This window comes from Gordionus sp. m RMFG-2023, chromosome 3 (genome assembly GCF_954871325.1).
Source record: "Gordionus sp. m RMFG-2023 chromosome 3, tfGorSpeb1-WG-v2, whole genome shotgun sequence".
Classification (NCBI taxonomy): domain Eukaryota; kingdom Metazoa; phylum Nematomorpha; class Gordioida; order Chordodea; family Parachordodidae; genus Gordionus; species Gordionus sp. m RMFG-2023.
Window position 1 is genome coordinate 10193325 of NC_088777.1, and position 14085 is coordinate 10207409.

General features: G+C 27.3%; 1 protein-coding gene across 4 annotated transcripts in view; it reads left to right on the plus strand.

The window, feature by feature from the left end:
• Positions 1-9744: 9744 nt before the first annotated feature.
• Positions 9745-14085, plus strand: part of LOC135926005 (regulator of gene activity-like) — a 39560-nt gene continuing 35219 nt past the window's right edge. For all 4 annotated transcript variants that reach the window (XM_065461635.1, XM_065461639.1, XM_065461637.1 and 1 more), the window contains exons 1-6: positions 9745-9798; positions 9849-9916; positions 9965-10070; positions 10113-10190; positions 10233-10290; positions 10414-10531. In XM_065461635.1, coding sequence (XP_065317707.1) covers positions 9864-9916; positions 9965-10070; positions 10113-10190; positions 10233-10290; positions 10414-10531 — 413 coding nt within the window. In that variant the 5' untranslated portion in view covers positions 9745-9798; positions 9849-9863. The remainder of the gene's footprint in view (positions 9799-9848; positions 9917-9964; positions 10071-10112; positions 10191-10232; positions 10291-10413; positions 10532-14085) is intronic.

A 14085-nucleotide genomic window follows, 5' to 3' on the forward strand; every position in this document is an offset into this window, starting at 1 on the left:
ATAAGGTGTTTACCTCTCTAAATCAAGGATTGTTTGTGAGCCAATTGGTCTTTTTCCATCATATAAGTAAAGGGGTTCCAAGATGTTTGGGTAGCTGGCCACCATGATTTGTTAAACATTATGGCAAAACCGTCATTCCTTAGAATCGAAATCTTTTCAGCACCCTCTACATTGAAGGTATAGACATGTCACATCCTAGCCAATATCCTATGGTCACCCTCAGCTTCTCGTCAGATAGCAAAAGACCAAGATTGGCACTAGGGTCAGCTACAGGCCACTCATGATAAGAGTTTTGTTTCACGCATTTGAGGAATGGAGGGATTATTCCCCACCAACTTCTTAAAGGTAGCCAAAAGAGGGTTAAGAAAGTCTCGGTGCCAAAGAATGTGGAAGAGATAAAAAGCATAATTTTTTTTCCTATAAGTCACAAGCAATTTCAAATAGGTTACCTCTACTACTCACAAGCCTATATATAACGTCGCATAGAAGAAAGGTAGGCTGACAAAGAAACTAAATTAAGAGGAAGAACCCCAAAACCACCTTGTTTGGTCGGAAGTTTTGCAATAGCCCAATAAACTTGGAAAGTGGATGTTTACGATGGCCTCAAGAAAATTTTTGATTTTCAGTCTATGGTTGATAGGAAGGAAAAGTTTTAAAAAGTAAGTGGGGGAGGGGTTTAATCCAGTTATCTAGCTAATTATCTCAGTTAAATTGCCAAAAATCAGATTTCTCACATTTTTGGTATTTAGGAGAGGAGATTTTTTGCTTATTGAAAAGTTATTTCATTCAAAGGGGTGTCTTTAATATAGATATTGTTTGCTATAAAAAAATAATTTTTTAAAAAAAGTTGTGGGGTCATCCAAAAGAGAATTCATTCTTAGAAAACCTCTCGTTTGTATCTACGATGTCTACAGTTATTTTTCCAGGGCTTAATAATTAATTGGAAAACCTCATCCCCAAAGATAAGACTAGAAGAAGGTCTTTAAACCAAAGTATTAAAGTAGTACTAATTGATCTTCTTTAATTATCATTGAAGGGACCAACGAGGGTGGAGGGTATATTAGCTGAGAGCTTGAAATAGAATATTAATTGCTTTGTGGCAGGGTTTGTGTCCGCGAGAATATCAATGTAGTAGGTAGTGGCTTTTCTTGGGAATTTATCACGGTCAAAGCAATTATGTTAATGTGCTGCATTATAAGGCGGGTGCGATAGTCCAAAGTTTTTCTGCCTAGAAGAGTACCCCAATAGCTAGGTATACCTTCATGCCATTCATATCCAGTTTTAGCTTTAAAAATTATTGAATTAAGTTTGACCTCAAGGTGCCTTTTCATCAGAAGATAATCAGTACAAAGGGCACAAATACAGAATCCCAGTATCTTTTTATGGGAGGTTGGTCTGAATGAAATTGTGGACATTTTTGGTCCCATATGTCAAGTGTTAAGGTTTGGTCGTTGTCTAGGATGAGCGGTCTGGAAATTGAGGAATTAATGGGAAAAGAAATTTGATGAAATGAAGGTCGACATAGATAGGCACAAGATTGAGGGGATGCCAATCCCCTCTCCCCTCAAAGTCAAGAAAAGTTTCATGGCGATTTCAATAGGTCTAATTTTAAGTTTATGCTAAGATCCTCATTTTTAAAAATGGTGAGAATCTCGCAGCATATAGAAAGTTTTTTTAGTAATAAATGAACAGGAAACACCTTTAATAAGAGTATTAGGTATATCGAAGAAGAAACATTTCTTAAAGGTTTTCTTCACTTAAAGCTTAATTTGTCACCACTGACAAGATTCTTATTTGAAAGGCAGTGTTAGTCAGATTATAAGTTAGTTATTGTACCTTATCGAAACAAAAAGGGATTAGTAATATAGCAAAAATACGAATCCTTATTAGGTAGCCCTGTAGATGGAGACGGGAGTGTATATTTTGGATCAAAGAATTTAGTCAGTACAGTTGCTATTTTCTTTAGATTTTTTGCAAGGGCGTGCTATTATTCTAAAGAAAAAGAGAAGGCATGCTCGAATCCTGACAAAAAAGGCGATTTTGATAGAAGGATTGTATATTTTATAGTATTCTTTTTTAAAAATATATAATATCCACATTTGAAGATAAAAATATCTTACAAAAATTGGCTTAGTCATTTTAAAAAATTTACAGGAAAAATAAATCTATTCATTTTATTTAGAAATAAATAATTTCAATAGCAAAGGTGCTTTTTTTTAACAATGAACAAATTTTGCCACAGGCCAAATTTTCAATGAATTGCTTTCTAATCATTCAGCTAATGTTAATATAAAATTTTCTCATTATTAAAGGCATCATTGATCAAATTAACTCTAGACGAAATGTCACTGATTCATTTTTATTAGACTCAGCTGGAGGATTGTATGGAATCAGGCCAGTCCATCTCTGTGATCTTATAAATACAGAAAATTTGAGCTCTCAGATCCTATTGAAGACATTGATCGATCTCTGTAACTTAATAGTTAATGGGGGTCTACCTCACCGAATAATTCCACTGTTCTTTGGGGCCAGACTAATCGCTTTACATAATTCATCGCCCATAGAGGAGTCATAAGAAAGATAATCTCCAAAATTATACGCAATATAAAAAATCTGTTGCCAGAATTGTCGTCTATTAATTAATCAGGGCTTGGCATTAAATGGGAATACGAGACAGCTAGCCACACGGCAAGAATTATATGGATATCTACAGAACACACATTCTTCAAAATTAACATAAAAAATGCCTTCAATAATTTAAATCGTGATTTTTTAATCAAAAGATTCTTAAAAGTTTACTTATATTTCAATTGTATTCTCAAGCTATTGTGCACCTTCCATATTACGATATGACAATCAAACTATCCTTTCAGCACAAGTAATACAACAAGAGGATTCTGTAGATCTAGGTTTAGCTAAAAACAACATTATCTAAAATATAAAAACCAAAGGTAATCTTATCTCAATATATGGTATTTGATTGATGCCACATTATTGGGTCCTATCAGTGAAATAATTAAGCTGTACATCATCATTTTAAATTTTCATCAACTAAATTTGTTTTTCATAGGGCTTATCATTTGCTCAAAATTCAAAAATCTCAAAGGTCTTTGTTCTTTTGAAGATCATAAAATGTGAAGATTTTTTTGTAAAAAAAATTTTGAACATGTTTAAAGAAGATTTTTGAAATAAAAAATATTTGATTTTCCCTTTTATGTATTTTTTTTAAAAAAGAATTTAAAAAATTTCCAATATGTTTTTTTAAATAAAATTGCATAATTTAATTTTTATATTTTGCAAATTTTTTTTTACGACAATATCTTCAATTTTTTATCTTCAAAGATTTTTTTAAAAATGTCATAACTACAAATTTTTCTTCCCTAATTATTGATCTTTTAACTCGTGTGGCTAAAGATAAAATCTTCATTCTCGGATCACCAGTTGGAAGATTTCTACCAAACATTTTTGGAACGCAATCTGATTAATTTTTATTCAAAAGAAAATATTTCCCATCTGGCGTTTTATTTAAATAAAAAAAAATTAATATTCCCAAAATACAATTCTGTTTCATTGGTGCCTATTTATTTCCATCTTTACTTCTAAAATATAAATAAAAATTTAAATCGATATTGGAGAATATAGTTAACCTAAAATTTCACCAAAATAACCGAAGCACTCTTCCAATAAAATCTGGCGGTCTTGGCTTACTATCACTATTACTCCTTGCATTATTTTCTTTTATTTCATCATTATAAAAAATAAAAATCTAATTCTCAAATTAATTAAACCATTGGAGGACACCATGTTAAACAATGCTTTGTTATCCTGGTCTGTTAACACCTCCTATGGCTCAATTTATCTACTCAATGATTTACAAAAGGATTGTGATGCTGCAATCGTGTCACGCTCCGTCGATTGTCCGTGTACTAACCTTCGTTCATTGATAATGAATAAATCAGGCTACGAATGGTTTGAAGCTTATCCAAGCATGTTAAATTATCTTTTAACAAATAAGGAATTTAGAAATGCTTTGGCTATGAAGCTTGACTTAGACATATATCTACCTTACAACTGACATATATCTACCCTACAACTGTAAAAGATGTTGGATAATGGTTGATACAAAATTAAACAACCCATTGTAGTGAATCGTTCATAATTTGTAAGGCACGAAAGAATTAATAAAATAATTCAAAATTGATTATTCAAAGCCGATCTTATTTCATATCTCGAACCACAGGATACTAATTACTCGCAGATGGATATATATTTATCCCTTAGATATGGGGAAACACATGTATTGGGACTTCACAAATATAGACATCTTCACCTTATAAAATAATAATTAGATCCTTTAGGTTTATCGGAAAAAGGAAATTCCAAAAGTATTTACATCTAGTCAACAACAATATATTTATATATCTTGTGGTTTCAACAAACTGCTTATTTAGGAAAGAGGTTAAATCCCTAATCAAACTAATTATCCATAATAGCCATAAAACAAAATCTCAAGGACGCTTGTGATTACACAAAAAAATCAGTTTCGAAATATTAAGTTATAATTTTAAATTATTTAAAGATTTATGGCCGTCTCAAGATGAGGATGACTATTTTTAATTAATTTTTTTTTTAAATATGTTATCATATATGCAGTTTACTTACATATTATTCTAATTACTTTATATAATTTTGATTATTTGTCTGTTAACATCAATCATCGTATAAGAGTTTAATATTATTAACAATCAGATTTAACCGTAAATCGTAAATTTTTGTTACATCACTCAGCTTGCAATGGTTCTAAGAAGAATTTCGTATTTACAAGATTCATTTAATTAAATATTTAATATGTAAATCAAAAATAAAGAATTATATATCGAAATTAAAAGTTTTTAATTAATATTTTATCTTATAAAATCAAGAATTATTTCAAAGTTATTTTTTATAGCACAATTTTATTTTTGCCCTTTATAACACATAAATTAGGCCAAAAAAGACTTATTATATATTGATGATAAAAAAATTAATATTTTAGGTTTTATATCCCTTTTGTTATGCAGGTCTTTTAATAACTTTATCTCTCATCTGATTATTCTAAATGGATGATTTCATATATCTACAATATATGTGATATTTCTCCGTTTATTTTGACAATCACCACCCACTTTATTATCATTGTTTATTTTCTAACAATCTCGCAATACAACAATATTATTCATTCATTATTTCCATGTTTTTCATCACATCCATCCTTCATCTCTCTTATTTGTTACTTCTTATCCCCGTTCTCTATTAATCTTACTTTGTTGTTTGTCCTTCACCCGTTTTTATTTTTCTACACCCTCATGTTTTCTCTATCTCTTGTTACATATAATCCCTTTGATTATATACGCCCCTCCCTTTAATCTCTCCTGTACCTTAAATTCTAATGTTTTATATAACTTCTCCCCGTTATTTCTCTTTCTTCATTATCTTGTAACGAGTCCCTTTTCAACCTTATTCCTTCTATCTTTTTGCCTCTATCCTCTCTTGTTTCATTCCCAAATTCCTATCATTGGAATCCAATATTGTGTTAAACTCCTACCCACATCATAATAATTTTAATAGGTCTCTAAAATATCCTAATTTGCCATTTATTTTGTTTTGGTGCTCGTTACCGTTATTCACCCGTTATGTACCTCCTTGGTCCACCTTATACATGTATACCCTTGATCAATCCTCTTCTATCTCAATACCAAAATATTTAAATCATAAACGAGCGATTTTGAAAATTTTTTTTTGTATCATCTCTCAATAATTTATATTTTATCATATTTTCAATTGCACCTTGAAAAATGGGCTATTTTAACATTTAATATTGAAACGCTCAGTCGCTAATATGCTCTAGAAAGGGAACACCATTAAACTGAGGTCTAGTATACGATATATTTATTATTTAAAAAGAATTCTACTATTCTTATATAATTTTTGAAGCTGCCATTTCGTCCTGTCTAACAATATTCCCTTCTATTCTTGTTCATTTTTTTGTATTATTCACCAAATAAATATTCATAGTACGCTATATCTAGTATTTAAATAGGATTTTATATGGACCCTACTTTTTCGAAGCCTGCCAATTGGTCTCGCCAAACTATTCCATTAGTGCTTATTATTTTGTAAAACTCACTAAAAACGATATGTGGTATGCTATTTTTATTATTTAAATAGAATTATATATATCTATTCCATATAGACGATATATAGTATTATATTTTTAATACTTAAATTAGATTTTATATGTATTCTTATTATTGTACTTCTTTGAAGGTTGCGAATTGGTGTCCCCACATAATATTCAAATAATATTCTATATTTATTCTTAAAGCTCTTACCTTAAATAAATTTTTCCAAATAGGTTTTTCGAACAATATTCGTCTTTATTCGCAAATACTTATTATTTTGCATAAGTAAATATTTTTATGATTTATATTTCTCATTTTTCCTTCTTAATAAAATTAGCTACTAAAAATATACTCATTTAAATTATGGCAATACATAAATTAATAATATATTTTTTTAATATACCTCCTCAGCTCCATACCTATATTATATTTATGTATAGACTCTGAAATCTCATGATTCATCAATTGTCATTTGTAACTCACCTCTATTTGTGATTCATAGTCATTTTTAATTCGCTGCCGAAGGCCGAGCTAGGGCGTATCCCTAGATTTCAATTTGAATAATATCTTATAGCAAGTTTAAACAAACCATGTTTAGCTGGACCAAAAAATCAAATTTCACATAAACCTATCTAGTTCAAAAACTATCGTAGATACAGCTTTAATTAAAATTTTATTTTAAAGATTAAGGATTGGGCTACACATTCACATTTATATTAAATTTGTTTGATATATTACTTTTTTATGTTTTTTTTGTTTAAGCTACTATTCTTGTTTGATGATGAAAGCTTCCGCCACATCCTACAATAAAATCTATACCTTGAGTTATTTTTTCATCTAGATTAGAATATTTAGCAAATTCAGGAAGAGGAAATTCTATAATATCATTATTTTAGATTACTTTTCAATTTCAATCTCTATCGTAGACATTTTAAATTAATATGAAAACTAGATATATAATGCAGATTTTTAAATATAAATTTCAAATTTGATCAAAAGATTTAACTTTAGAATTAATTATTAATATATTTTAATAATTTTTGAATATTTATTGTATAAAATTGAAAGTTTCTTTGTAAATTATAACGAGCTACCACTATCGCTAGTTTTTTAAAAAGTAGCCTTTCTAAAGCTACCGCTATTGAAGAAAATAGCGCGCACTGTTATTTATTATACTCGCTAAATTAATATTTATCAAAATTGCACTTAACCCATTTGGGGGAGGCGTCTACGAAAAATATACAATATTTTTCAGAGATACAGCCTGTCAAATCAATAGGAATTTGTTTCCAAGGCCGAGTATTAATGTTTTAATTGTATAATAGCACTTAACTGGCTCCCGGTTTTCCTTCCTGACAATTCTTGCATCATCTAACAAAATGTTCAACACCATAATCAAGATTTGCCAAAAAACGTAATATCTGATTAATGATTTCATTCCTACTAAACCATAGTATTGTTAAATGGCGCGATTTGTGCCGATTTTTAAAAACGGCTAACTCAAGATTAGCCAGAAAAATATTGCCAAAGCCTTGAGATTTGGCTAATAGATGTCGAAACCTTTGTGCCATCTATAAGCAATGAATAAGATATTGAGTTAGCCGTTTATAAAAATCGGCTCAAATCGAGCCGTTTAACAATACTACTAAACCAAGCTGCGAGATAAATGACCGCCAAAACATTCTTCTTGGTGTTATCTAACTCAGGTAACCCTACCACAAAGATAAAAATATCTCTTAAATTGGTCAACTGATATTTTAAAATTACAGAGTGAAGTGAATAAATACATTTAAAATTAAATCGAAAGATTAATAATAGTTTTATTGGTTTTATTATAAAATTTATTCCATGCATAATAAATATTCTGAGTTTGGAACTAATCATTTACATATTTAATATATGTATATCACAATAGAATACATAATAGATATCTGCAAAAGTAGTCCCGGCTCATACCCGGCCCGATCCGAACGTTTTTTAAAAAAAAACTCGGGTTCGAATAATTTAAAAAAAAAATTGGGCCTGCTTGGGTCGGACCTTGGAAATTTTAAAATATATTTAAATTTCTCAATTTTATATTGAATTTTTTATGAAAAATAAAAATATTTTATTTTAAATTTAGAAATTAAACGCCATATGACATATATCTTTTATTAAGAGTAATTATAATATATTAAAGGAATATATTTCATATTTAAATAAATTCGAGCCGGCTAAGCTTTTTAAAAAAAATTATGGGTTCGGGCCTGGCCTGCAAAATCTTTTTAAAAAATTTTGGGCCGGGCTTAAAAAATTAGGCCCTATGCAGATCTCTAATTCATAATATGTAAAATACATAATAAACAGTCATATAAAAATTTTCTAATATAATATAATAAAATATTATATCATAAAATATTTAAAATGATCATGCCATCCTAATCGATTTTACTCCATCAAGTGTACGTTTTCCCCATACAAGCATTTATTAACTTTGTTAGCCTTCAGATATGGAATCAAATATCAGGGTGGTCACTAGCCTTTACAATCTCCACGTACTCAAAGAAAATTTTTAATATTACTTTTTTTTTAGTTAAAATTATCTTATTATATGTCATTGATTAAGTCAGACATTATCAATGTTAATGATAGATAGATGATCCCCTTTCAAAATCTATAGGCTAACTCACTACATTAAGTTTAATAAAACTTTTTTTTATCTTAATATAATTACATTTGCAACCTGTAAATTAGATTTGATTATTAACAAATTGAAAACATAAAAATAGAAAAGAAATAAAGGAATAATTAATAAATTATATAGGAAAATGGGCTTAATAGGCTTATTATTCTCGAGGGAAGACAGGAAGTATTTTATTTATTTTGATGAGGGAGGGGCACCCTAATCATGCTGCTATTGAATAAAAATTAACATCAAATAAAAGAACCATTTGGTAATAATACATTCAAGTTATTACGATCCCCCCCCCCCCCCCACCCCCCCCCCTACCCTACAACCTATGACGTTGACTCAACTGTTGACCTAAATATTAATGGATTCAATTTTACAAATAGTAGATACTGAATAATGACTATATATATTAATTTTAAAGACCATACTCCCAGAGATATCTACTATATTTTAATTACGCAAAGGTATCAAACACTCTCCTGTGCTAGGAAATATTTAGATTAGCTAATTTCCTTTTGTTCAAAATCGATGACAATTGGACTCAAATGATTAACACACATTTTAATTCAGAAGTTAGCGCTGCCTATTCTGCAGTGGTTGCTGCCTCAATATACAAAATAAAATTTATTTTATCTTAAATAAGAATAATGATGGATAAATTATTTATGCCCCCTTAAGATGGGTCATTTTCTTCAAACGTTAAATATTTTTATTTTTATTGTACATACTTGTGAATGATCCTTGACTTAAATATATTTTTTTACTGATTTCTTTCTTCAGTATAAATTATTTACTTATTGTAAATATAGCCCCATGTAAAAAAATCTTAACAATCAATGATAGTTAATAAAAATTCAAAAAGTTTGTCACCAATTACATTATTCCTCGAGCATATTGTCATTTACAAAATCACGAAACTGAATAGCAACTGTAATATTTGGAATCGAGGGATGAATTTACAAAAGAGTAATTATCTCATCATAGTTATTTCATATTTCATAAATATATATTTTTAGAAAGATTTTTATGATATGGCTCATAGAAACCCAATAGAAAATATGGGAATGGGAAATATTTCAAATCAGTAATTTAGTTTACAATTATCAAAGTTCTGAATTTTTAATAAATTTAGATTTTCTATGGCTTCCCGAAAAAATATTTTATCAGAAACTTTGAGAAAGGGACTTAATTATACAGGATCAGATACAGCATCAAGTTTTCCTAACAAGTCTAAAAAAGTAAATTAAGACTAGCTGCTTTAATTCAATTCACATATATAGGGAACAGGTTATGATGAGGAGTTAGAAGCAAATATGTATTTACAAAATCACCTTTATTTAAATCCATCAGAAAATGAGGTTTTATTTGTATTTTAATAATATTTAAATATATTTTTAAAGTTATTCTCTAATGCATCATCCTCATTTGGTTCCTATTCTTCTTACCAATCCCAAAAAAGTATTCATTGTTTTTATATTATTAAAAAATAAAAACATTTTCTCTTATAGTACTTTTTTAAAAATTAAAATTAAACCTTTAAAATATAATTATATATCATATATACTATTTTAAAATATTTAGACAAGATGAATAATTCTACAGGATATTTTAATCACTTTCGCAATAACTCTTCCCCTAATGCAGCCCTTTCTTCATATCATTCGAACTTCAACCCTTCAGCATTTTTTTCTCAAAACAAGTTAGTGTTAATATTATTAAATATTATAATTTTAAATAAACCTAAGACTATTTTAAAATAAATCTATGGCACCATTAAATTTTGTTTCTAGAAACAAATATTTATTTTTTATTATAAAACATTGGAATTTCTATTATGTTATTTGAGAATCAATATTCCTATTGCATATATTATTATATTCAAATTATATAATATTAAAATATTTGAAGCCAGATTATTATTTTTTTAATAATCATAATATCAATATCAAAACACTTTCAATATATATTTAACAAATTATTATAGATTATATTTTACAGTCTAGATTTATATTCTTCCCAATTCCCTAAAATTTGTAACTTATTTATTAAAAGAGATAAAATATTAAATACAGTCTTATAAATCAACATCATTGATAAGCTAAATGTTGGTGTAATTATGATAAATCAATTATCATGTGCTTTAAATTTTATTATAGTTTATATGAGAGAATAGTATATGTCATAATTTTAGAGGGCAGGGAATGTTAAAATTTTTATTCAATAACTTTCTTGAAGGCCCTCAACTAAAAACCTGATCAACTAAGTGGACCAATCTTTTTAATGGTTATTGATCTGAACTGGTTTTTTTTAAATATTTTAATTAAATTAAATGGCTGCATACTAGTCACAATAGTGTTTTATATACAAAATATGGAATTAATATTCTCACCACATTAAGCATCTAATTCAATTCCACACACCTCTCTGAATAGGGACTCAGCATTTTTTATTTAAAATAAATCATCATTAATAATTATTTTATCATGTTTAATATGATTATTTTAATATATAATAAAATTATAAGTCCAAGATAAATTTAGTTTAATAACCATAATTTTTAAAAAAAATATACAAAGAATATAATAAGATTAGTATTGGGGCAGTTTTTAATCCAAATCCTTGTTTTTAATGGTATTTGGTCAGGACCAGCCCTTAGTTTTGGGTTGGACCAAACTCTTTGTAATATTAATTTTAATAATGTATTAAGATGGATCCAATATTAATACATCTGGATCCTTCATTTTTGGATTGGATCTGGCCAATTATATAAAAATAACTGATTCTTGAGCAGAACCAGTTTTTATATATTAACATATATTTTTTGAAAATGGAGATTTATAATTTTTTTAACATTCTTTTGTTTAAAATATATGAAATTAAATAAATAAATTAGTAACAATACAAAAAAATTATCTCTTAGGTGAATAATGATTGAATAATGTCGATAAATTATATTTATTCCACATGAAGATATGCTATGCTAATAATGAATATATTTATATTTAGTTGAATTGACATTCTTATAGGATTAAAAAATATTTTTATTTTTAAATGATCTGTTATTGACTCAGTTAGATATTAATTTTTTTAAAAATCAGGTAAGATGAAAAAAAATTTGATCTGCTACATCTCTAGTTTAATAAAATAATTTCATAGTTTATTAAAAATGGGGTTTGATTAACCATCTAATATGCTTCTCTTTTTTATTTTAGCACACATACAATTTAATTAAACTTTCAGACCTCAAGTAGACCATAAAACTGTAATTTATAAAAAGTCCAGTTGGTAAAAAAAATCAAATTTGGATTAGATTGACCAGACTTAAACACACATTTTTAATAAAATTTATTCCTAGACAATTTAATAAAAAATAAATATAAATTATATCAATTAAATGACTGGAAAATTTGAATTCATTTAACATTAATTTACTGCTTATATTTTGAATATTTTTTAAATAAATATTTTGCAAAAAAGAGTCAAAATTATTTAAAATAACAAAGTTTTTAAATACAAGGCCAGGATGTAAATGATCATAATGGCTAAAGGTCTGCACTGGGCTGAGTTTTAATCCTTACACACATATTTTTATTCACCTACTTCCATGTTTATTTTAAAAGATTGGTTTATCCCATTCACTAGCCCATCTTTGAAAATTATTTGATTGTTTGGTTTGGGCCCTTTATTTATTTTGTTTAAATATATTTTTTTAACTAAACTTATAAACTCAAACCTGTCTTATTTGGACTCATGATAATTCAGGCAATTCCCTAATTTGATTTAAAATTTGAGTTCCAATTAAATTCCTATTAACAACCATTAAATGATGCCCTGATAAATTGGGTAACTGTCTTCTCTAAAAAACGGGCCAATTTTTAATTTTTTGTCCATTTGCATAAAACCTTAGAGTGGGTTGGCTATTTGTTTTTTTTATTGCTTTCATTAATTTTATATTATAAAATTATATCATCTTTTTTAAAAAAAATTAAGAAAACAATTATAACGAGTTGTCATTAATTAAAAAATTTATTATTGAATTTCTAAATCATCTTACTCAAAGAGAATATGCTAAAAGAAAATATGCTAAAAGAGAATATGCTAAAAGATTTAATATTTCTAAAGGAACTATTCACAATGTTCATAAATCTAAAGACGACATTATCTCTGAAACGTCATTTAAATAAAACAGATTGTTAACAAATAAATAAACAGAGATAACATCGGATTTTATTTCATAAATTAATTATATGTAATTTTCTTCCTTTTTTTTTGTATACAACCATTTAATTTTATGATAATAACTCAACTCAAGGAATGTCAACTGAAGGCAATTTTCTAATTGGTCGAGATATATTTAAAATTGCACAAGTATCTGAAGTAAGTAAATAAAATCGTTATAAATAAAATTTAATCAGTTTTATTAATAACCTTTCAAATCTAACAGGTCATGTGATTTTAAATAGAAGATTAGAAATTATAAATCAGTTATTGTAATGCCAACTTCCTTGAGTTGGGCCATAATCATCTTATATTTATTTGAAAATGCTTGAGGATCTCACTTTTTGCTAAACTAAGAAAAAATATGTATTTTAAAAAAAAAATAAAAATCGTGATAAATAATGCAACTGTCTAAGTTGTTCAAAAATCTTGGTCCTAACTGCCTAAGTTAGGTTTGACATTAATGTTTAAAAATTTTATTTCATTTTGGACATCTAATTTGGGCCAGGTTTAACATTTAAAAACCTAGGTTGGAATTTGATGAAGCTAGGTTTGGAATGCTAAAATTTTTAACCTCTACAATTAAATTAATTCTAATTATCAAAATTACTATTTCTGAATCATATTATAATTAAATTTGCACTTAATTTATTTATAATATTCATTTGTTCACAGTGACAATTGTAGGGTTTTTTTTTAAAATTGGTTTGGACTTTTCCCAGGCCAAAAAAAAAATGTAGATGATATAAGAAATTACAATAATTTTATATTCAAATAAACACTTCAACGAACAATATTTTAATATAAGATTTATTGAATATATAAATATTACATTTTTCTTATTAGTATATTTTGTTACTTTTTATCAATTGTGTTAATACTATTTTTTTAAAAATTGATATTGTGACTATCACAATTTCGTTATATAGGATTATTAATAGATTCATTATTATAATATTTATTTGTATTAAAGTTATGCCAGTGTTTAGTATATTGCAATATACATTTCTCGTGGAACACGTTGTATATATCAGA